Consider the following 26,008-nt stretch of genomic DNA (forward strand, 5'->3'; position numbering starts at 1 on the left):
CACGATTTTTGAGGGGGCTCTTCTAAAGATCTCCAGAAAGATCTCAACCTCTCTTTCTCCCTTCCTCCCTCTGTCTGTGCGCCCCCTCCTGTCCAGTGTTTCACCCCACAAAGCCCTACTTGCCTTAACCTTCCAAAGCGCCGGATTCTGTCCTCCCCAACTCAGAAAAGTCTGTGTGGGTCCCCCCTTTCCTGAACTGTGACCTAGAAACTCCAGCTACGGCGTTCGCAGGGCTCACCTCATTTACTTTCCTTCTCCGTTGTCTGAGAATTGATGCCTCATATATTTCATCTGGTTTTCTTGTTTTTGTTTTTGTTTTTTAAGATTTTATTCTGAGTAATCTCTACACCCAACGTGGGGCTCAAACCCACAACCCAAAGATCAAGAGCCATACATTCCACCTACCGAGGCAGCCAGGCGCCCGTCATCTGGTTTTCTCATGTTTAAAGCAAGGCTTCAAGCTATTTCATACCAAAACACTTTAGTATTACTTCTCTACAAAACAAGAGCATTATCTTCATTATCACAATCACGTTATCACAGCTTTTAGCATGCGCAGTAAGTTCTTAACGTCTTCTAATACCTACCAATTTGAAATTTCCCACGTTTTGCAAAAATATTCTTTACAACTAGTTTGTCCCAACTAGGATCCCATGTAGGATCATAATTGTCATGTGGTTTACATCTCTTTTAATCTAGAGCAGTCACTTTTTTTCCCAGTGCTGATGTGTTTAACAGACACGGTCACCTGTGCTCGGCAATATCCCATGTTCTGCATTTGTCTGATAGCGTCCTCTGTTTCCTGTGACTAGAAGCGAGATCTAAAAGCGTGATTAGATTGGGATTAAATGTTTTAGTGGGGATATATCATAGATGATGCTAGGTTTCTTGTCCCATCACATCCGCAGACCCGTAAGAGCTGGCTTCCTAACATTAGTGATGTGAACGTCTCACCCCTGGGTGGGACTTGTGACCATCTGGTCCGTCCATTGTTCAGGTATGGTTTTCCTCGTGCGCCCAGAAAGTAATCTGTGTGTGTGGCGTATGTTTGGCACTACAAAAATGTTCATTTTCCCTGTCAACTGTCCTCTCTTTGTTTTAGTACCAATTGATAATCTTTACTCAAATCAGCTGTGTTATTAGAGGCTGCAAAAATGATTTTCTAATTCTGTTATTTCTCCTACACTTCTTAGTTGGCATTCTTCATTGGAGTAGTAGAGCTTTTCCCTATTTGGTAATCCTGAAATAGATATAGTTCCTACTGGAAAGACAGAGTAAATGCATAATTCTTTCTCTTTATCAATTCTCAAAGAAGAATTTGATTTAATAGTCTCCTCAAATGGTGACAAATGAGTTTTTTTCCCTGACTTTCTCTCTGCATTGATCTTTCATATTTTTCAATAAAAATAATCAACTACAATAATTTATTCCATTTGATGCAGTAATCATCAGCTTTGGCCAGAGAGAGCTCAGAGACCTGGATTCTAGATGTTTGAAGTATCATAAGCTAGCTGTGTATCTCTGACAGGCCCTTTAATATTTGTGTTGGTCGTTTTTCTTTTTTAAAGCCAGAGAATTGGACTGTGGATAGCAGGGGTTGCTTTCGGCTGTAGGGTTGGGATTCTGAGCTCCACTACCTTAAACACCGCCTGCTCCTGTCCGTGCGCAGGAAGAAGCCCTCAGCCTGCCATCCAGGCCTTCCGCACTCTACTCTGTCCAGACCACCCTTTCTCCTCCAGTTCCTCAACATGAATCTCCTACTCCAGCCACAGTCGTCTCCTGCCTTTTCCCTGGCTTGCTGTGCCTTGCTTCTTCCTCTCCATGTATCCTAAACTTGGTCTATCTCCCAGATACCAGTTCAGTCTTAACCACCTTTTTACTGCTGTTCCCCTACCGTATCTTTTGCGCTTAACTTGCCTCTTGGAATATCACTTGTTTCTTGTTTTAAATGATGTTATCCCATGGGGCGCCTGGGTGGCTTGGTCGGTTAAGCGTCCGACTTCGGCTCAGGTCATGATCTCACGGTCCGTGGGTTCAAGCCCCGCGTCGGGCTCTGTGCTGACGGCTCGGAGCCTGGAGCCTGTTTCAGATTCTGTGTCTCCCTCTCTCTGTGACCCTCACCCATTCATGCTCTGTCTCTCTCTGTCTCAAAAATAAAATAAACGTTAAAAAAATTTTAAATAGGGGCGCCTGGGTGGCGCAGTCGGTTAAACATCCGACTTCAGCCAGGTCACGATCTCACGGTCCGTGAGTTCGAGCCCCGCGTCAGGCTCTGGGCTGATGGCTCGGAGCCTGGAGCCTGTTTCCGATTCTGTGTCTCCCTCTCTCTCTGCCCCTCCCCCGTTCATGCTCTGTCTCTCTCTGTCCCAAAAATAAATTAAAAAAAAGTTGGAAAAAAAAATTTTAATAAATAAATAAATAAATAAATAAATAAATAAATAAATAAATGATGTTATCCCAACTAGATTATTAGCAGCCCCTGGAAAGTAGGACCATGCTTTATGTCAAGAACATTGCCTGGCACAAATGAAGTACTTTAGCTGCTAACGTTATTATACCTCTGTGTCTCCCCTAACATGTAGCACTATGTATTTTGCAGAATAACAACCTTAAGGCGCTTTTGAAGTTGTGTGTGTGTGTGTGTGCGCGCGCGCAGCGCGTGTGCGTGCGCGCTTCTGCTGGAGTTAAGGATATTTCTTGTAAGTGCTAATGTTTACCTATTCGTTGATATTCCCTGGGTTCCATTACATATCAAGGGGAATTGATAACCTGGACATAGAATTATATTGATTTGAAGCATGTAAAGAAACAAAGATACGCCCTGAGATCCCACGGTCTAATTAAACACAACTGTTGTATGCTTCTTTCCCCTTTCCTGCTACGTTGTTTTGTTTTGAATATGAAGTCTCAAACCCCTAAATAAACCTTGTAAAGAGCCAGCTGTGCTTATAAGATATGTTAGGCACAGATTTCATTCTACCATAAGTGATCCTCTAGCCAAAATGTTAAGAAAATATTACTAGTAATTTACATCAGATACATTTTCCAGGTTATTAACTGGCAGGTAAATTTTATAATCACTTATGTGAGTTCTAAAGGGATATAGTGTTTCTGGTTGCCCAAAACTTGACCTCCTATTTTCTTTGTTTAAGCCTGTTTATAAATTACACTTCTCTTCAGCCTGCCAAACAGAGCTTCAGAATGAATTTCCCTGTTGGTTGTAGAAGTTTGTCTTTTCTCAAGAGTAGAACCTTTCGAAATTATCTTCCTACACTTGGAATGGATCATCTAATGATTAGTGACATCAGACAGGATTCACTTGTACTTTCTTGCTGGAGAGGGTAAAAGGGATATTCAAAATATTTAGGTGGTAAGCATATATGTTATACAAGGACCTCCAACATCTGGCTCTGACTTCCTCACACAGCTTTCCTGATCTACACACACACACACACACACACACACACACACACACACACACACACCGTTCACCGCAGCCATGAAGAACAATCTGCAGGTCTCTCAATCCCACACTGCTTCCCGTTCACGCTGCCCTGTCTACCTGAAGTACTTTTTTTTCCCCATTTTTGTCAATCTGTAAGTCGCTATCTTTTGGAAATCAATTCACTTATAACTTCATCTTTCTCACCACTCCCCACCCCCACCCCAGCCCAGTTAAACTTTCCTTTTCTGTACCTCTGCTGTGCACTATTCACAGAGACTTTGCGTTTTTATTTGTGAACTTGTCTCCTCCTCCTAATATCTAAGACCGCTGGAGGGTGAGAACTTTGTGAGCCGCTGGAGGGCTTTTTATCTCCTGCATTTAGCCTTGTATTTAGCCCAGAGAAAATATTTACTCGATAAACATGTATCATAATAAACATGTGTCTCTTTAATTAACTAAGTTCCCTGCCCTATCCCTAGTTTCAGGCCCTTCCCAACAGCTGTCATCTGATGGTCTATGGAATTTATCCTCACATTTTAAAAATACGCCACAAGTGAAAACCACTATAATAGGATACTTACACCCTCTCAGACAAGTTGTTGAAGGAGTACCTATTCATTTGTACGGTGGTTGGACACAGTTGTTTAAAATTGAGACTTGGGGTACCCGGGTGGCTCAGTCGGTTAAAGCATCTGACTTCGGCTCAGGGCATGATCTCATGGTTCGGTTCATGGGTTCGAGCGCCGCGTCGGGCTCTGTGCCGATGGCGCACAGCCTGGAGCCTGCTTCAGACTCCGTGTCTCCCTCTCTCGCTGTCCCTCCCCTGCTCGCACTCTGTGCCCCTCACTTTCTATCTCAAAAAAAAAGTAAACATTAAAAAAATTTTACAAATAAATACATAACATTGAGTTCCAACACGCATGTCCACAATCACCACCTGGGAGTCACTCCCAGTCAGTGTCTCCCTTGCCCCTAGCAAAGGTTTATTCACCTGAGTTCTCCAGAGAAATAGAACCAAAGGGGGGTGGGGAGAGATGTTCTAATGGGGGTTGGAGAGTTTTTCTACAGGAAGGAGGTTTTAGCTGAGATCTGAAAGATAAGGAAAAGTATTCTAAGAAGGGAAGACAGGGGACTGAACTTTGCAGGCAGGCTCAGGGCCCTGAAATGGGAATGAAGAACCCAAGAAGCCCCACGTAGCTGGCTCTCAAAGAGGCAAGGGGGAAATGTAGCCAGTGCCAGTACGGCTGGAGGAGTAGACAGAAAGACCTTGCAGATTATCTGAAGAATGTGGGTCCTGGCACATTAAAGAGCTTCACGTTGGTGAGAGCTAGAATCAGATATCACTTGAAATGTTTTCTTTTGACATTAAACGTACAAACTGTAAAGTGCACGAATCTTTAGTGTGAGAAGTTTTTATATATGTGTTTATTCATGGAACAGCTACCCAATCAAGATATTTCCAGCACCTGGACGGTCGTCACCTTCTCAGTCAGGATCCACTCCCTCCAAGGGCAGCCTCTATTCTGACTTCTATCACCAGAGATTACTTTTGCTGGTTTCTGAACTACAGTAATAACATTCTTGCAGTCTTCCTTTGTGTGTGGATGCTTTCACTTAGCACACGGGTGTGCTGTGAGATCCATCCACGCTGTCACAGGCAGTGGTGGCTCGTCCTTTTCCGTTGCTCTGTAGTATTCTGTTGCGTGTGTGTGTCACGCTGTATGTCCCCATTCAACTACTGATGCACACGACAACCACTCCTTTTTTTTTTTTTTCGCTATTATAAGTAAACCTGCTCTGAATCCGTGTGATCCTGTCTTTTGATGGATGTAAGACTCCTCATTTCTATAGGAGACAAAACTTTTTAACAGATCCCGGAGCTTGTGTGGTAGAGAATAATTTGGAAGAGAATAGAAGTGGCATTTTCTCAGGTACCAGCTCCCTGGATGCATAGACTTTTACCGTATAGCTTATTAAAGGAGCAAACCATGCAGAACATTCTAAACATCACACAAGTCAAAATATAGATTAAAAAGTGACTTCCATCATTACTGTCATTGCTATAGTTATAATTGTTTATAGCCAGCTATAAGTTGGAGCTGATAATAATTGGAAGGACAATATGGTAGGACAAGCTTTACTGACTCGTAGTTGAAATGCGCCAATAAACAGAAACATTGTCATCGTCAAACATTTGTGAAGCACCCCCCTCTACGATTGCTAGTGTGTGTGTGTGTGTGTGTGTGTGGTAGTGGGGGGGTGTCTGAAGCAGAAGATGAATTCCCACTGTTTCTCTCAAATTCTTCCTACAGCAATTTTCAAGAACCTTAGGTTTTTTGTAGCATTTCTGAACCATCCCTGCTCCAAGAGCTAAAACCACCCATACCGAGATTTCATTCTCCACAAACTGAAGTGTTTTGGTTTTGTTTTTCCTGAATTGTGAATTTATTTATATTTCTTAAAACTTTAAAATTAGCACATTTAGTTGTATATATACTGGGTTGCCATTACAGAAAATGACACAGTCGAGTGAAATTAGGAATGTTTCTTCGAGCAATCTAAATCTTTAGTCACAATAAATATTCAGTCTTTAGAACCATGGGAATTAAAATACAGTAATATAGTAATAAAGAGGCTGTGGTTTGATTCCACCTTACACAGCATGCTTTTGGCTGTCTGTTTTTCATTATAAGTTTACTATAAATCTGTCTTTTCATCATATTCTGAATGTACTCTGCATTTTCATTAATTAAGAAACATTTATGGAACATCTACAATATGCCAGATATTTTGCTACAAGGTGGTAGAAGATAGGAAAGTATAGTCATGATCAAAGGAATTTATAGTCTAGGGGAAGAGATAGTCAAGTGAACCAGTGGGTACCATCCTCTTTTAGGGCTTGGGCTAAGCTGTGCCCCGGGTGTTCTGGTAGCACAGAGGAGGGCCATTTAAATCAGAGCAGGTAGACTTGAGCTGACTTCTCAAGGATGACAGACATGAGCTAGGAAGGCATTCCAGGCACAGAGACAGGCAGCCAAAGGCACAGAGGCAGGAAGTAGCCTGGTGCAGTCAAGGAGTAACTAGTAGGTTAATGTGGTCAGAGCACAGGGTTAGCATGCTCGGTGGAGCTGGAGAGAAGGTCAGAAAGGTGGGTAGGGGCCAGAGTTTCAAAGGTTGGGGGCATGGGAAAGAACACGGACTGAGAAGGAAGCTCAGGTTCTCACCCTTTTTCTAGCTGGACTTTTTATGGGTCCTCAAGCATGCCACTGGGCATAGTGTCCTCATTAGTATAATCAGAGAATGAGGGAGAGTCATTCCGAAACCTTGTTCCAGAAACACTGTTCCAGAAGATGTGAAAAGGTCTATGCTGTGCCGTGAAAAGTGTTTTCTTGGGGCGTCTGAGTGGCTCAGTCTGTTTAAGCATCCGACTTTGGCTCGGGTCATGATCTCACAGTTTGTGTGAGTTCGAGCCCTGCGTCAAGCTCAGTGCTGACTGACAGCTGGGAGCCTGCTTCGGATTCTGTCTCCCTCGGTCTCTGTCCCTTCCCAACTCGTTCTCTCTCTCTCACACACACACACACACACACACACGCACACACACACGAAAAGAAAAGAAAAACATGTTTTCTTTACTTAAATAATTAGGGGAAGATTGAATACCACACACATTTGCCTGTTTAAGATTCACAATGAAATTAGCATAGTAAAAGTTTCCAGAGTCCTCCCTCCAGTGAAGAAACCACTTCCGTTCTCTTTAACTCAGCATTTTCAATTACTTGAACTTAGAGTCAGTTTTCTGTACTATTAATGTTGGCATCATGCTGCAGAACCCCATTTTGACGAACTATGGACAAGGTCTTAAAGGTCCAATCATCATCATTCATTCATTCAAGTTTTTCAAAGCGCAGAACTCAAGAGCTGGTCCTTATATACCCTGTTGTTATTTTAGCCTGCTGGTGTATCCCTGTGAGAAACTTTAGTTATTTCTCATAGCACTGTTTTTTGTTGTTTTTTTTTAATTGCATCTGCTATCTCGGGATTTTTTTTTTTTCCTTTTCTCATTTTTCACATCATGCCCAGACTTTATTACCTGGTAATAAGTTGCAAGAAATGAGAATTGAGTTGTTTCTAAACAAATATCAATCATTTGTGATGTGTTTAGTAGAAATTATAATGAGTATAATCAGGGTTTTACTTATTATAAAGTCATTATATTCAACATTGGCAAATCCCAAAATTAATAACAAGTCAATACATCATTTGAAATGCCAAAGAAATCAAATAAATAAAAACATAACTGACCTTGTTAAAAATTTGATATTTTCAACATTTATCTGTCAGAGCCCCTGATTTAGAAAATGTAATAAATTCTTGAAAAATGGGAACTTTTCTCCCCTGTAAAATATACCCATCATTTGGCAAACTACAGTGTCATTTGCCTTGAAAAGAACGTGGTGATTGATTATCCAGAGTGCTACCATGACAAGGTAAACCAAGCAAATAGCTGGAAAATTGTATGTAATCATACAGCATAACATAGGCTCTTTGTTGAGCACAATCATTAGAATTAAACTGTGGCATTCCAGTCATTCCCTGTAGGTACTTCCTATTCACCCCAAAACCTCTGTCTCCGGGGGGACGTTCCCACGTGCTTGCATTTTCCCCTTCCCCTCCGACCATCGCACGAACAAAGACCACACCGAACCCACACAAGATTGCAGAACACAAGGAAGCCGACGTCTGGCATCTCTTTGTGCCATTCGGAGAGGTTTATTTACATGTGCTAACGTTACCAGTACTGTTTCTTTTATTAGTAGCATTTTCCTGAAGGTCCTGAGAAATTGTAAACACGTGGGGGAGGGGAAGGATGGGAGATGGACAAAGGGAAATGAAGAAAGCCAGTCTTGCTTTCGAGAAGCTGGTGTTCTAATCAGGAAGACCAAACACACCTGAGATGACCTAAAAACAATTCTACATCTCTTCGGCTGTGTAAAAGCACCATGCACCAATTGAATACCGGCGTGATGGAGGCCAGTAGAAGAGCCACCGAATTATCCTTGGTTATTAGAAGACGAAATTGAGTCATATGAAAGGAAGACGCTCCCCCAAACCTGCCCCGAGTTAATTATCAATAGCTTAATTGGAAATAGAACCAAGCCCTTTCTCTCAGTAAAGCTGAGCAATCCCCCAGTGCCCCTCTTCCCTACGGTGTTTCACATTTTCAGCGGGCTTTGTTAGGATGGCTGAACTCCGCTCCCCTTTATTAATTGCCCTCCGCGTGTTGTAGGATACCCTGTGTTCTGAATCAGGATGAGGATTTTAGATTCTTCTGAGCAGCGTGGGGACATGTAGCTAAGCAGAATCAATTCCTGTCACTCACACACAAATACAGAAGAACGGGATTATGGATCAGGGTGAAGCCGCAGTGCTTTAATCTTAAAATCAATACCGAAAAGGAAGTTGAACTTGTGGGGATTCTATAGAGACTGTAATTTGGTTTCCTATGAGGTTTGCCTTCCAGAATATAACTGTTCCTTCCTTTTCACCTTCTGATTATTTTACTTGGGGGGGGGGGTTGCTGCGGGGGGCGGGGGGGGGGGGGGAGAGGACCAGAAGAAAAGAAACCTCTACTTATCTGGAATAAGTATGCACATATGAACTCGTAACTCAAGCTGATCCTCCATTGTATTGAGAAGAGCTGTATGCTTTTATCCATTCTTTTAATTTTTAGAAGAAAAAAATTAACCCGGACCCTGAACCCCATAGTCTGCCTTTATGCAGGGTAAAATGCCTTTGATTTTTTTCACAGGTCACTATCAGAGTAGAAAACAAATTTTTTTTAATGTTTATTTTTATGGTCTGAATCTAACCATAAGCTTATGTAATTCTATGTAAATAAATACATCTTCAACAAACCAGTTATCGACCAAAGGCTTCCAAGATGCTAAGCATGTGATTAGTATTTACTCCAGCGTTATTCTGTTCCTTTTGAAAGAGGCATGAACTAATGGTTTAAACAACTCAGTCTTTTCTTAATCCGAGGTTTAGGGTTGATTGAATGTGCCTCTTCTCAGAACACTGATTTGCTGCACAGTACCGTCCGTCTTTAGCTGTAAGGTGGCTTTATTATTTGTTTCCCTGGGATATTTCTTTAATTCCATTTTTGAAATAATGTCTGAGTCTGTTTGGACACTGCTTCTGCAGCAGCAACAACAATAGGAAATATCTGATCCAACAAGAAAATGGTTGGGCCACAGGCAGGGGAACTCCGGGCTAGCTCTCCGGCAGAATGGTGTAGTTAAAAGAGCAAAGCCCGCAGCCCGTGCTTTGTTCGCTACCTTTTCTAAGCCTGTTTCTTCATCTTTAAACTGTGGATGATCGTGGGGCTCGCCTGATAGATAGGTACGTGGAGAGGATTAAGTGAGCTAAAGTATGTAGGGCGCCTAGCACTGGACTTCCCACTTGTAAGAACCCAATAAATGGTCATGATTCCCATGATTAATGTGAGTCTCAAATGAGGTAATGTATGCTGTGTATGTGAAAACACTGCACAAGCCCAGAAGGCACAATACACATGTTAGTTGTTGTTCTTAAGAGATTGAGATTGTGCTCGCTTCGGCAGCACATATACTAAAATTGGAACGATACAGAGAAGATTAGCATGGCCCCTGCGCAAGGATGACACGCAAATTCGTGAAGCGTTCCATATTTTTGCACCGGGTGTTGTATGGAAACCAATTTGACAATAAATTTCATATATTAAAAAAAAAAAAAAAAAAGAGAGAGATTGAGATTTGGGAACTTTTAAAACAAATCACAGAGGACATTTTCTCTGTGTTGCGTTTCATAGGTCCCTAATCTCAAAGTAGAGCCCTGGAGGAGATAATCCAGGGGCTTGAAAGCCATAGCCATAGCTTGTGGATGCCAAAAAGCCTTTGAAACCAATCTGTAAATCCCTGTCCGGTGTCCTTCCACAGAACGTACTCTCTCAGGGGTTTGGGAAACGGGCACTATGTAAGATACGTATTTGGTTGTTTGCAGTCGATACTTGGCATGAGGGTCGCATCCTTCCAGGAAGGCTCAAGTCGTAAATGATCGCCTCCTTTCAGTGGTCTTTCCTTGTCCTTCACATGACTTGACATCAAAACAGAACGCAAACTCATGAATTTCTGTGTCCTCTCGCAGAGCACGATCATCGTGGAGAAGACCGTGCAAGACCTCATGAACCTGATGCACGACCTGAGCGCGTACTCGGATCAGTTCCTCAACATGGTGTGCGTGAAGCTCCAGGAGTACAAGGACACCTGCGCTGCGGCCTGCAGGTAGAGCTCAGGGTGGGAGCCAAGGAGAGTCACGTCAGACCCTGACCCTTGTTATGCTTGTCGATGCTGCTTTCGGAGCCTCGCTTTTCCACCGTGATGGAAAAGGACCGGTTTTTGCGTTTGTCAAGGGGCCTGACGAGAGCACGTGTCGCAGAAATAGTCTCCGAGATGCACACGTCTTCATACCAACAGAGGGAATGAGAGCGACCAAGGGGCAGCACCACTTGGGACTGCCATTGAGTGGCATGGACAAGGTGTCAACCTTGATTTTCAGGAAAAGCTAGAACTGTAAGATTGTCTTCTTCAAGGAAATGCCAGATCGCATTTAGGTCTTGTGATCCTAAAAGATCTTTCAAGTAAAGCAGTTTCAAACTTTCAGCATCCTTTATAATCCAGAATGTGATTTCTCCCTAGTTCTTAAAATGTGTTTCTCCTGATGCTTGATCTGTAGCCTTCCCACTGTCATGAAAAGATAGTTACACCTGCTTCCAGCATCAGCAGAAATGAAGAACCATTGTTAAGAACTTGAAATCCCTCGGCCTCCCCTCTGATTTCTTTTCTCTGGGTTCAGAAATCTCATGGAAAAGATCATAGCGCTTGTGGTAACAAGCTAATAATAGGAACAAATTATGCTCTGGTTGACAAGACCTGAAACAATTAGGGAAGAAAAGAATGTATAATAAAATACTAAATTTTATGTGATGTATAATTAAGGATAGATATGAAAGTGCAGTACATAATCAAGTACTACCTGCACAGTACAGGACGTAAGAGCAGAAGGAATGAAATGTGAGAGAGAAAAACAGAGAAGGGGGGACTGGCTTGAGGAAAGACTTCTCAGGTGAGATGTGTGCTACGTCTCAGAAAGACATGGGATGGAGGGAGGCGGACAGAATAAAGAAGGACGTTGAGGGACACAGTGGAAATACCGACATAGTTCCCTGATATTTCAGCAAAACCATTACCTTCCTTGTGGGGGACCCAAGGCTGGACACAGTGCTTCTTATTACGTCCTGTCATTGCACTGGTCAGAGATTTCTGGAGCCTTTACCAGATCCAAGACAGCTGAGTGTGCAGGGATGAAGTCAGTCGGTCAGTCAGTCTCCGATTATACCTTTAATGAGTGTGCCATCTTGGTAGAGGATAGGAAGGCAAGTTGGAGACCAAGGCATGAATGTCCACAACATTGATTTGTGACAGAAAATATGGTAAGATAGATGGACACGCTGTAGGAGGAAGAAATGACTTGGGGACAGGAGCAGCCTGATGAAGGGTATGAAGTAGGCCTTGTAAACAGTGAGGAGGAGTTAGACAGGATTTGGACTAAAGTTGCTGAAGGAAGGAAGGAACCAGAGCAATTTCAAGGAGGTGGGAAGAGAAGGAAAAGAAACAACAAAGGATGAATGTTTGGGTTTTTGGAAAGGAAGACTGAGCCAAAATGGAGGATCTTAAATGCCAGGCTGAGGGAACTTGGCCTTGTAAAAACTTTTAGGTAGTGGGGAACCACTGAAGGGGAGTGAATGGGGAGTACCAAGCACAGACCTGTGCGTCAGGAAGATTTTTCTGAGCTTTGTGTAAGATGGACTGAAAAGGCAAGAGTGTGGAGGTGGAGGGAGAGGGACAGATCAGGAGACACTAGGAGGTAAATTTGTAGCCTTGTGGCCACTGGTTGGCTGTAGAGGGTGAAGAATGCAAGGAGAAGTACTCGGGGAAATTAGCCTTGTCTTTCCTATGCTGTATTTGTAGAGAATTTTTTTTAACTCGAATTCAAGATCTCACATTTACCCATTAAATTTAATGTTATTTTTAGCTCAACGCTTCAGTCTTTTGAGATATTTTTGAATCCTCATTCTGTCATCAGAAAATCTTAGCTTTTCCCCACATTCCGTGCCATTCTTGATAAGCAATCTTTCAGTTTCTTATTATGTCATTTGAAAAAAAAAAAAAAAAACAGTGTTCAACAGGACGGGGCTAAGTTGAGAATTCGGGGGGCGGGGGCGCACCTCTCGAGACTTCCTTTGAGATTCCCATGTATACGTTACTCAGTGCTTCAGGAGTTCATGTGTTTTTTTTAACTGTGAACCCAGACTGTACCTCAAGAGCAGGGTGTGAAACCTACATTTGAATGCCAAGTTTTTCACCTGTTAGTTATATGACCTTGAACAGTTTCAGCTTCTCTGTGCCTTACTTTTCTCATCTGCAAAAAAAAAAAAAAAAAAAAAAGATAATAATAGTTCTTCCCTCGTAGGGTTGTCTTGAAAATGTTAGTCTTCTAGACCTATTTTTAGCAAAATAGTAAGCTTCCCCCAAAATGATTAGCCGCGACTCTGATGATGACAAAGATTACCTTTATCACCATCCATGACGGTACCTCCTGTATTTTATTATCTGCCCTATGAGAGACTTGTTAGATTTCTTGCTGGTGTCTTTCGAGTCCTAATCCTTATAATGCAGCTACCTTCCCGCTCAGGTCTCCCCAGATGGGCACGTACAAGTCTGCAAAGGACAGTACTAGGTATTTGTTCAGGAACCCTCCCAAGGGGTCCCTTTCGCTTTCAGGACCAATGGGCCCTACCCTGCTGAATCTTTGTTAAGAACTCTCGTCTTGGACAGCTTACAAATTACCCTTGGAAACAAGGTCTCTTGACCTTGAGCCAAATTGACCATTTCTTCCTTCAAGTCAAGGAGTTACTCAGGAGAGGAACAAAGTTGGCGTGACTTGTGCATTGTGAGCCCTTCTTGGCTCCTCGTGAGGACCACTTCCTAATTGTTCACAAGCCATGTTCAATAACCTGTTCGAGAATTTTACCTGTAACTCCAAACTCAGCCGATTTCTGTCATTTACCTTCTTTTCTTTTAGGAACATCAGGGCGTTTGCTCTCAGGCGTTTTTCACTGTCTGCCAGGGTACCTCTAAGATTATCAGGAAGGCTTCTGTGATTCTCTGCTCTGAATTATTTCTGTGCCCCAAGGTCCTTGCCTAAATTTATTAAACCTGTCAGAATATTCTTGGATTTCAGTAACTTGACACAGTTGGTTACTCAATCCTTAAAACAATATGTTGGTTTCTAGGATTTCATGCATTCAACAAATGTTTATTGAGTACTTCTACAAGACTTTGTAGATACGGCAGTGAACTTAAAGATAAAATGCTGCTTTCATGGGGTTTACATTCTGTTGGAGATGGAAGAGAGGAGATACACAATAAATATAATGCATAAACACAAAGAATTTTAAAACAGTAAGTACCGTCGGGGGAAAATGGAATAGGGTGAATAGATTCAAGAGTATAGGAGAAGGAGCCTGTAATTTTAAATAGGGTGCCCCAGAGGGCCCGCTCAAGTTGAAGTTTGAGAAGAGGCCCAAAAGAATTTTGGCAGTGAGATAAAGTATCTGGAAAGAGTGCCCTGGCAGAAGGCTAAGGCCCTGAGGCAGGACTCTGCATGACACATTCCCGGAGCCTCAGCAGGGAGACCAGTGTGACTGGAGTGTATTAGAAGGACATCCATGGGGCGCCTGGGTGGCTCAGTCGGTTGAGCGTCCGACTTCGGCTCAGGTCATGATCTCCCAGTTCGTGAGTTCGAGCCCTGCGCCGGGCTCTGTGCTGACAGCTCAGAGCCCGGAGCCTGCTTCGGATTCTGTGTCTCCCTCTCTCTCTGCCCCATCCCCACTCATGCTCTGTCTCTCTCTGTCTTAAAAATAAATAAAACATTTTTAAAAAGTTAAGAAAAAAAAAAGAAGGACGTCCAAAAGAGAACAGGGGACAGACCATGGAGGGCCTTGTCGGCCATGGTAGGGGTACTGAGTTCAACTCTGAATGAAAGGGGGAGCCACTGCAGGAATTGTGCCTAGGGCCAGCATGATCTGACTTACATTGTAAAACGTATTGAGAATCGGTTGTAGGGCCACAAGGGTGGAAGCAGGGAGACCATGTGACGGCTGCTGTGGCAATCCAGGTGAGAAACGAAGACCGTCTCCTAGCAGAGATGGTGAGAACTGGTTGAATTCCGAATATATTTGGAAGGGCCAACCTGCGTGATTCCCTGCCTGATTAGATAGTGTGAGAGAAGGAGAGGTGTCAAAAATGACTCCTGGGATTTTTTATTTGAAAAGACAGAGTTGCCGGCTCTTGAGACAGAGGACCCTGCAGGTGTGGGAGCAAGCAGATGAGGAATTCAGTTTGGGGTGTCTCAGGGCGCCTGGGTGGCTCATTTGGTGAAGCATCCAACTTCAGCTCAGGTCATGCTGTCATGGTCTGTGGGTTCGAGCCCCGTGTCGGGCTCTGTGCTGACAGCTCAGAGCCTGGAGCCTGCTTCCTATTCAGTGTCTCCTCTCTCTCTGCCCCTGCCCCGCTTGTGCTCTGTCTCTGTCTCTCAAAAATAAATAAATGTTTACAAAAACATTTACATTTGGAGTGTCTCTTAGGCATCCACGTGGAGCTAGGGAGCAAGCAGTTGGATGTATGCCTCCAAAGGAGAGAGGTCTGGCCATCAACATATAAATAGTAGCTATAAATGGTGTTTAAAACCATGGACGGGAGTGAATGCAAACATGACAGGGAAGAGGACTATGGGTTTGAAGAAGTTTGCAAGGAGAGAAGTCACCAAAGTTGACTGAGAAGCAGCCCCCAGTGAAATAGGAGGAAAGTCAGAGAGTAGGGTGTCCCAGAAACCAAGGAAAGAAGGGGGAGGGGGTGATCAGCATTCAATCAGCATTAGAACAGAGCAGTGACTGAGCGACAGATTTAACAGCATGGAGGTCATAGGGGATCATCGTGAGAGTGGTTTCTGAGGACCAGTAGGAGCAAAACCTGGAAGGGTGTGGGCTTAGGAAAGAAACTGAGAGTGGGGAACTTGTAAATGTAGGTAAAACCCCTATAGTGAGATTTGGCTGCCATGGGGGACAGAGAAATGACATGGCTGGAGGGTTAAGGGCACATGAAGGGTTTTTTTTGTCCTTTTATGTGTTATTTTAAATAGAAATCAGTGCGTGTTTCATTACTCTTCAAATGAGTACTGTTAAGAGAAAAGAAAATTCCTGATGTAGGAGAGAAAGGGGCAAATTGCTGAAATTCTAGTTTTGGGCTTGTGAGTAGAAGCAGGACATAATACCCAACCGGAGTGACTGGCCTTAGGCAGGAACATGGATAGGTGTTTGTTTGCCGTGGCTTGGCCTTCTAGGGACTGAACTATTTCTGTGTCATTCATGTGTCACCGTGTTGTCCAAACAGTACAACTGTGTCTCCATTATACCTACTACTTCTGGGAACATAGCTACTGCTTTTGGTTCCTGATATATTGTGGTCATCAAGAGTACCTTGATTCATTCCGCCAGGAGTCTGTCCCACTGTGGTGTCCCTCCTGGCCGAATTCCCTGGAATGGTTTCCATTTATTGGTGCCCACGATCAGATCCTCGCATATATATTATCTGTAGTGATCTACCACCGTTGCTGAAGTGTAGGCTTGGGATGAATTATCTCAGGGATGGGAGAAGTAATTCTGTGTGTCTTTGAAGGGGAATAAATAGAAAATCGTTTATATGGCTGTTATACGACAGCACACACACACACACACACACACACACACACACACACACACACCACATATAATCCCATGATGCCTGTTGCCTATTGCTTAATCAGGTTTTTCAAGCCAGAGAGAAAGTGTTTTCTTATTGTGTGTCTCTGAAGATGCAAAGTGTCCTTACTTCCTCTCCTCCCATTTATTGCCCTCCCCCCGATTGGCACCTGCTGAGGAGTAATTAGGGCAGTCCTAATTTGGACAGCCAAATCCTGATTACAGTGAGAGGAAAAACAGGAAATGTTCTAGTTTTGCTGCCAGCAAATGACTGACTTAAATAGAAAGCCATATACAATTCAAATGATCCAAAATGATACAACATTGGGGAAGGAGGAAGGGAAGAGGGAAGCAGCGCAGTCTGATTCTTTCTCCGCAGATAGTCTTTTACAGAAATGATCAAATCCACAAGCTCACGATGCCCTCTGCTGAGAGCTGGCTTGTTTTCTGAGTTTACCATGAGAACCTGAGCATCCACTGGGAGTTGAGAGATCTGAGGGAAGGTCAGAGACATCTCACCTCTCTGTGAGCACCTCACTCTGGAGAGAAAGACTGTACCGTCTAATGATGTCATGTTACATGCTTTGGATAAAGAGAGGTTTCCTAAAAGGGTAATGAGGACTAGAAGTCTTTTCCTTAATTAGTCACACCCCTTGGGGCTCGGAGGAAAACTCAGCTGTGAATTCTCCACTGCCCGTATTCTCAATCAGGCAGTCGGTCCATTAGTCTGCTATTTCCAAGCTGAGTGCCAGTCTCCCTCTGCTTATTCTTTATTCTGGGGTACCACCGGCAGCTTAGGTGTCCCCAAATAGTCATTTAAAGGTTGGAAATCATGGGGTTTTTTTTTAAGTTTCTGCCTGTTCCAGTTCAACGTCAGTTCATTAAAAAGAAAAAAAAAATTTTTTTTTTTTTTTTGCCTTTCTGCATTGGTTTGGGCCTGGTAGAGAATACAAATAAACCATCTTCTAACCTTTGAGGCTCTGTTGACATAAGTCAGGAGCATGTTTTCATCAGGAGAAGGTATAACCATCCTCGGGGTTTACAGAAAACCGAGAACTCGTGCCAGAGCATGAAGAAAGAGTGACGTGGCGATGAACTTGCAATCGCCGATGGCAGAAACCAGGTCTGGCACAGGGCTCGGCAACTGATTGGCCCTCGGTATGTTTGCTGCACGAAGGAGGAGCTTCTTAGAGACTGAACAGGTTGAGCCAGCAGTGGGGTAGCATAGGTGGGTGTGATGTGTGGGGGAGACGTTGAGGAATCACAGTGAGCAGGTGGACATCGTGGTTGGGTAGGAATGGGCGGGATAGGGGAGTTCTGAAAACTTCCCGTATCAAGGGAAGGAATACTGTCGGAGGTCGTGGCGAGGAGGCTGACCTACCTTCTCTGTGATCAAAGTGGTGTTCTAAGATCTCGGTGGCCCCGTCGTGCTGAATAGAAACTGGACACCGGGGCCCGTGGTGGGTCTTGAAGCCCTAGGGTTTCCTGTGTCTCCAGAGGCCAGGGTTCTGCGGACTGAGAGCTTGGTTGAACTTGGCCTTGCTGCGTTCATAACCCGGCTGAGGTCACGGGACATGGGGGTGGGAGCGCATGCACTAAAAGCCAAGTCTGTCTGGCTTAAAGCCCGAAGAAGAGGCAGTTTTGAAAACCTAAACTAACTTTGAATCTCAGACGAGCCAAGGGAACGCTGCAAGCTCCATGCAAGCTTGTCTCCAGGTTTTCCTCTTGAAACTGTGTTATACCCCTCACCCCCTTGGCTTACATAGCACTGATATATTCATTTGTACTAAATATTGAGCAGATACAAAAGAACACTTATAAAATGTGTACACTATCTGGTTCATAGAGAGCACTCAGCAAATGAGAGCTTTTATTTGTTCCTATAGTTTATTATGCATGACTATTCTGGCATCCCATTATATTGCAATTTAAACATTTTTTATGATGCATTATCTGATCAGTTATTGGTTTACATGCCTTTCTCTCTCAGAAACATTATGGATTCACATCAGACTTATTTGGGGGAGATTTCAAAGCCCACATACTGGATTTCCCACACTAGGGCCCCCTGAGTGATGGGCCTGGGCGAGAATAATTTTGGGGCGCCTGGGTGGCTCAGTTGGTTAAATGACTTCGGTTCAGGTCCTGATCTCATGGTTGGTGAGCTTGAGCCCCACATCAGGCTCTGTGCTGACAGCTCAGAGCCTGGAACCTGCTTCAGATTCTGTATCTCCCTCTCTCTCTGCCCCTCCCCCACTTTTGCTCAGTCTCTGTCTCTGTCTCTGTCTCTGTCTCTCTCTCTCAAAAATAAATAACAAACATTAAAAAAAATGTTTTTAAATGTCCCAAAAGTGATTCTCATGGCTGTTACTGGTCTAAACTCTGAGGATCTAGAAGGAAATTATTATGTCTTTCTCCACATAATTATCTCCAACTTTTAGCATGATGTCTGTATATAGGCCCCACTGACATGTTCACTGATCACGTGAATGATTTCCCTCTGCCTTCCGAGTGCACATCAGCTGGTACAGATGCTGCCCATGCAGGCAGGTGGCCCACAGATTCCAGAACAAGCAGCCAATTGTCATTTCTCCCAGGTAACTAACTCAGTCGACCATGATCAGATAGGAGTCTCTTGTAGTAACTTTGCTACAAAGGAATAACGACCTGGACAGGAATGGAACCCTACTCAGGAAAGGACACCGTCACTGTGCAAGGGACTGTCAGGCATTAACTCGTCTCCTCGATCATAACAGTCCTGAAGACAAGACTCCCGCCATCTAACCAGTAAGAAAATGGACTCGGCTAAGGTCACAGGGTGTGCGGGTGGTTGTACGTGAGCTAAAAGCCAAGTCTGTTTGGCTCTAAAGCCCAGAGAAGAGACCCTGGAGTTAAAGAGGAAACAGGAAACCTGAGAAATGTTTCAAGTGGTTCAGAGAGACATGCTAATAGGAGCACAAGCTCCAGAACAATTGACACTGGCCCAATTCAGGTTCTGCCCTCACCAGACACTTGATCCTGAGCAGACCTTAGTAGTTCATCTATCAGATGGGAATAATCACAGTGCCCATCACATGGGATTATTACTAGGATGACAAGAGTTAATCCATGTAAAGTGTATAGGAGAATGCCTAGTTCATAGTAAATGCTCAAGAAGTGTCAGCTGACAGTTATTGCTGCCAGTGTTTTTGTTATTTACTTTAAAATTAATTCACTGGGGCGCCTGGGTGGCTCGGTCGGTTAAGCATCCGACTTTGGCTCAGGTCATGATCTCGCAGTCCATGAGTTCGAGCCCCATGTCGGGCTCTGTGCTGACCGCTCGGAGCCCGGAGCCTGTTTCAGATTCTGTGTCTCCCTCTCTCTCTGCCCCTCCCCTGTTCATGCTCTGTCTCTCTCTGTCTCAAAAATAAATAAACGTTTAAAAAAAAATAAAAAAAATAATAAATAAAATTAATTCACTGATCATATTGTTATTCACTAATAAGATGGCAAAAGAAAGGTATTTTTATAACATCTGTTATTTCCCTGGTGTTTTGTCCTTCGGTGTGGTATTCATTCATTCATCCATTGCTTGATTTATTCCACAGTTATTTGTGAAGCACTTTTAGGGGCCAGCATTGTTCTGGATCTAAGAGTATAGAAGTGAATAAAACAGGCAAGGTCCTGCCTTCATGCATTTTACGCCCACATGGAGGACACAGGATACAAGCAAGTAACAATCACAGTAAATTTCTCAGAAATAAGGGTGAGGGAAAGACCTTGCCGAGGACGTTGATGTTTGAGCTAAATTCGGAAGGTTGAGAAGGAGCCATGTGGCAACATGGGGAAGAGCATTCCAGGCAGAGGAGGGAGCAGGTACAAAAATGGCAAGAGGCCTACAGCCTAAGTGCATTAAGCCTAGTGTAACTGGAACAGAGGGAGAAAGAAGTGAATAGTGAGTAAGGTTGGACAGGTGCAGGGGTCAGATCATTTGGGTTGTTTCTGGCTACACATGAGAATCACGTGAAAGCTCAAAGCTGTCCATGCTGACCCCCACTTCAGAATGTGTAATTGATACATTTTTAAAATGCATCCCAAGTATTTTAATGTGCGCCAGAATTAAGGACCATTGACAAAGGATCTCAAGGCCAGGGAATTTGGGTTTTATTCTAAATGCAATAGGATGGCATTCAGGGTTGAAATAGGCAGTTGCCTGGCCTGATGTCTTTCCATAAAGATCTTCAGGATATTCATATTTAAAGTTGCTTGTCATAAGAAAAATCTGAACGCTGACAGTTGAGGCATATTTTAGATTAATTTGTGGTCTTCTGTTACAACACAATTATTTTCTTCTTGGTTTTTTAAAATATCAGTTATGACCCTTCATATGAGAACTTGTCTATTTAAAGGTTGTTATTAAATCATGCCCAAGGGTTACCTTCTGTAAACTCTCAAATTTCAAATCCTTTTCCACGGGTCTTCCTGAACTCTTTCTGTGTCCCCTGAGCCAGAGTACCCAGATGTTTCTGAAGTTGTGATTCCCGGGTAGAAATCCATACCGTCATAAAGCTCTCTGACCAGCGTTGAGTGGTCAGAAAAGTAGCCTAATAGAAAAGTAGCCTAATGTCTCTCTGCTCTTTTCCTACTTATTCTGCCCCATCTTCTCTTAAGGGATTTCAGGGTGTTGTGTTTGTGTTTATTTCAATTAGAGGCATAGCACTACCTGTTACTTTTGCATCCCTCATCGCCATTGTCACTGTGTCACTGGACATCGCGTTACAGTGTGGCCTGCTACGGGTCCGGTCATTCACAGTCGAAAACCCACTACAGCGTCTCAGTGAGAACCATCTCTGTCCACGGTTCATCGGGCTGTGCGTCTCATCTGTCTAGCTTGGCTCCTGGGTTTTGAAGTATCTGGAAGATTCAGTCTGGGAAAGTAAACATCATGCCCCGGCTGTCACCAAACAGTTGAATCCAATTAGCCCCACCTGCCCCTGGTTGTTTACCTAATGAAAGACTCAGCATCCCAGCTGTGTCCAGGGACCAGGCCCACGTGGCATTTCCCAACTGTTCCAGAGAGGAAGCGATGCACATCAGAGCCAGTCCACACCAGCAGATGTTTTCTGAACGAAATTCGCTCAACTGTGTCTAGAGGGTGGACCCTTCTCACGGCCGCCTTATCACCTGTTCCGAGAGGTGCACCGATTTTCCTCTTCCTCCTGGGAACGGGTACCGATAGCTGCACAGATGGCTCTGTCTGTGGCCCATTGAGCCGTGAATTAATTAGTAGATTATGGTTCTGGTAGTGGTGATTAACCCTACTCCTCTTGTGGAATAATTGTTGGACACGTAGCTCTTCTTTTTCGCGGCTATTCGGGTATGTCCTAGAATGTGGTAGCCCACACAGTCCGGCTGATCACAAGATGAGAAACTAATAAATGCAGTTGGTTAGGATGGAAACTTTGCCATTTGAATTAAAAACTCCCTTCGGGGTAATTGTATGTTGCTAACCAATGCCAGTATTTCAAACTAGAATGCTTTGGCATTTGGGATTGAGCTTCATTCTGATATGAATTAATAATTTATTGTTGCGCAGTGTATAGAGGTAGGCATCTTAGTTCTTTTCGATTACTGTTGTTTTAATAAAATAGGATCTATGAATATTAGTGAAGCCAGTAATATAATATTGATTATTGAATTAAACCAGTCTTTAAAAAATATATGTAAGTAAACAATGTGGGTGCTTTTAATGTAGTCTTTCACTGACATATTTTTTTTTCATTTCAGCTAGTGCTAAGGTGAAAATTCTAGATCCCTAAAGTGTACAATGCCACCTCACATCTATTTACCCAAACTATTTCCTAAACGCTGAGCATCCATGGGCTCAAAGATTTAGATGCCAGAAAACTGAGTTGGGTTCTGACTCCGTGGAACAGAATTTCACCTGGATTACAGTTCTAAGGGGGAAATGAACCACCCGGCAAAAGTTCTTTCTAGATACAGATGCTGAAGTTTAAGTTTTATGTAATACTCACAGCTCACAAAATATTCTTCCTTTGTTTTTTTTTTTTTTAAAAAAAAAGCATTTTAAAATGTCAACCCTGGGGGTGCCTAGGTGGCTCAGTTGGTTAAGCACCCGACTTTTCATTTTGGCTCAGGGCATGATCTCACAGTTTGTGAGATGGAGACCTATGCCAGGCTATGTCTGAATGGATGTCACTCATTGATGACAGTGTCTATGAAGGGGAGGAAGGAGCTTCATTAGAAGTAAATGCAGGATCAAGAGGTTGATTCGTTTCTTCTTCTTCTTCTTTTTTTTAATAACATGGGTTGGGGAATATAATGAGAGAGATAGTAGACATATAGGGAAAGGGGGATTTGAGGGGTGGTAGGGAGGATCCCTAAGGGCCTAGGTAGAGGGATTACTGGAAGTAAATGAGAATGAAACAGATTTGAAGACATTTCTGTGGGGGATAGAGATGGAATGTTGAAAAGTATATAATTAGGAACCCTCCTTTCTACATCAGATAGGAAGAGTGTGGGGGATAAGCAATGAGGAGATAAGGGACAAAGGTTTAACAAATAGGCGTTGAGAGAGTGGGAAGGGAAGTTGACCAGAGACAGGTAAAAACACCAAAGAACACTGAGGGCCCACCCGGCATACAGCATCATAAATGTGAGATAGTACCATTCTGTAAGGTTGTATCCGACACCCCACACACGAATGTGGAAAAGTCAGATTGTGGGATTAATTCATAAATATCACAGGAAAGAGGCAGGAAAGTAACAAGGAAAAAAAGAGAACAGAAGGTACCATTGAGAGTAATTTGAGAGACACAAAAGAAGGTTTTGTAGTCTAATTTCTGTATCACTGACCATCGTCACTGTTAGAAAACTTTTGCTTATGGTGCATTAGAAAAATTCTAGAAATCAGCTATGGTTCTCTTATTCTAGCTTATTTTCAGAGAACCAGGAGAATATTGTTTCCTACAACGTGAAATCCTATTACCTTGAGTCAGGTGCCTGATGAGTCAAGGTTTTTAGGTTTCAGCTTCTTTTGTTGACAAATTGTATGTTGGTTAAGGAGGTTTTATCATGCATACACACAATGCTTGTGTTGTATATTTAGGAATGCATAATGTCTCCTAGTATAATCCTTACGCCAACATAAATTCCTGCCTGTGTTGGAGGGAAAGCTCTCAGTGTGTGGGTCAGCTGGAGAGGGGATAGCCAGCTAATTAGCAGTCCGTTCGTAAATAAGTGTCCTTTCTGTCACCTAGAGTTGCTGATGATTTTTAGACCATTGAAATTAGTTACAGTGACAGAAATGTTGAACAGAAGGAGAAGCTTTTTAATTAAGTTGAAATTGGACGTTTAAGATGAATTTACAGGTACATTCTGGTCAGTGCAGTGTTAATAGCTAACCCATGGGCCCTATTAAAGGACTTGAAGCCCGTCACTCTAGGTCACCAGTCAAAGCCCACTGGAGAGAGCAATAATCAAAGACTTTTTCTATCTGACATCAGGGGCAGAAGGTTTCTCTATGATGGTAGATTTACTTTGAATAGAGGGGTGTCCATAGTTCAAAAAGTACCTTCAAGTAGAACTAATTGGTGGTTTAAGCCAAGAAGTCAGAGAACAACCTTTTGTAACACTTTCGACCCTTTCTGGTACCATTTATGTTGTGACTTAATAATATTCTTTTATATTAAGCGCTTGCCCCACTTGTTATTTGTCCAACATTTTTCTTGAAAGATCCTCCCCCCAAACCCTACCATACAGTTTTATTTACCCTAAGGGATTAATTATGATAAGGGCTACTAATTAGTATTATTATGACCTTTCACAATTACTCAACGATGAAGAAACTACGCATGAAATCCAGAGATAGTTTCCCAGTAATGTGACCTGTTAATGGATGTTGTGACTCTAACTCACATAATGGATTATGTTAATAAGAGAGACGACTGTAGCATCTTTTTTTTTCTCCCCCCACAACAGAGGTAGGTGAAAAAGGCTAACTGGGTACCAGGCAATGTGCTAAAGTGTCTCTTTTCCATTGACTATGTTCAGGAGCATTGTCCAGTCAGAAGAGAAACTTGTCATCAGTGCATCTTGGGCAAAGGACGATGATATCAGCAGACTCTTGAAATCTCTACCCAACTGGGTTAACATGGCTCAACCCAAACAGCTGAGGCCAAAGAGAGAAGAGGAAGAAGATTTCATAAGGTAAAAGATCTCTTTTCTAAGTTGTATTAAACATCGAGAGGAAAAACATCTGTTTAGCCAACACTCTCTTGCGTGAAATTGTGGGCGATTCTGAATATCAAGCAGCAACGAAATGAACTTAGTAAAGTCTTTCTGTGCTAACACACCCCATTTCCCATGTGAAGATGACTCTTGTACTCAAAATTTTTGAAGGGCTTGATGTGAATCAAATATCTTTTAACTTGTAGGTCATTTTGCCCTCTCGGGGGAAGCATGTAATTTTTTCATTAACGCATGTATTTATTCAGCAAAGCTGCAGTCACCTTATTAGGTGCCGTACTGTGGGAGCAGGGCAGTTAACGATGCAAAGTTCTTGCCCGTACAGAGTATATTCAAATTGTTCTCAGCATGTTCTTTAGTTGAACTTTCTGGAAACGGGCTTCTCAATTTTGTTCGTATACATTGGGTTATCTCTGATTGTTTCCTACTTATTTTAAAAAAGTAAGGTCTCTCTTTCAACTTTATCACTCAAAATACACCTCTGTACAATATAAATTATTTACTTAGCCATGACAATATGGCCTAATTTGACGAAACTACTCGTTTTCACCTGGCTGGCTTGCCACAGTGGAATATTTCCACCTGTCACTTTGGAGCTGCATCAAGTAGAAAAAAAATTGAGGTAACACTTCGTCACATTAAAATTAGGTTTCTCCTTGCTGTTTTTGCCTATCCAGGTAAATGAATAAATAGTAAAAAGAAAATAAAACCACCTTAAAGAGGCAAAGACTAAAAAAAGAAGGAAGGATGTAATGACCAGTATTTTACTTCTAATTCACCGTAGAACTGTGAGCTCATCTTTTTTTCAGAATGTGGGTTGCAACTATAGATAAATAGGTTTTTACTGCTCACAAAGTTGACTGTATTCATACATGAATGATAGTGCCACATTTTCCCAAACTTTTATTATGAAAATTAGCAAATTTCATTGCCGTTTAAAATCTTCTCAAAATCATGAGACTCAAAAATTCACCTGTAGTGTAACCTAAAGTCCTCCTATTTTTGTTTTCTTCTTTATTATTTACACTGTCTCAGAAATACTCGTCAGCTACTTACATTGATATAAGAAAACTACATGTATAATTTTCTTTTTACATCAATATGGTTTATTTGGTGGGGAGGGGGGCAGAGCAGTTTTAGGTTTACAAAAAGTATTGAGCCAAAAGTATGGCGTTCCCATATGTACCCTCACCCCCTGCCCTCACTTGCCTCTATTTTTAACATCTTGCATTAGTGGGATACATGTGTTACGCTTGGTGAGCTAATATTGATACATTATCAGTTGAAGTCTGTAGCTTACGTTAGGGTTTACGCTCTGTGTTGTATATTCTACAGGTCTTGACAAATAAAATGAATGTACCTACCATTATAGTATCTTTTAGAAAAATAGTGGCACTGCCCTAAAACTCTGCTCTTTT

The 26,008-nt window shown here is 42.7% G+C and overlaps 1 protein-coding gene and 1 non-coding gene across 2 annotated transcripts in view; both read left to right on the top strand.

Moving 5' to 3' along the window:
- The window catches only part of EXOC4 (exocyst complex component 4), a 753,548-nt gene that overhangs the window by 584,413 nt on the left and 143,127 nt on the right, over positions 1-26,008 (top strand). Inside the window, exons 12-13 of the mRNA XM_019452780.2 lie at positions 10,631-10,767; positions 24,396-24,551. Coding sequence (XP_019308325.1) covers positions 10,631-10,767; positions 24,396-24,551 — 293 coding nt within the window. The remainder of the gene's footprint in view (positions 1-10,630; positions 10,768-24,395; positions 24,552-26,008) is intronic.
- On the top strand, positions 10,052-10,158 carry LOC128775840 (U6 spliceosomal RNA). The gene has a single exon (XR_008420794.1). It is a non-coding gene; the product is annotated as a U6 spliceosomal RNA (small nuclear RNA).

This window comes from Panthera pardus, unplaced genomic scaffold (genome assembly GCF_024362965.1).
Source record: "Panthera pardus isolate Hobbes unplaced genomic scaffold, ASM2436296v1 HiC_scaffold_8, whole genome shotgun sequence".
NCBI lineage: Eukaryota > Metazoa > Chordata > Mammalia > Carnivora > Felidae > Panthera > Panthera pardus.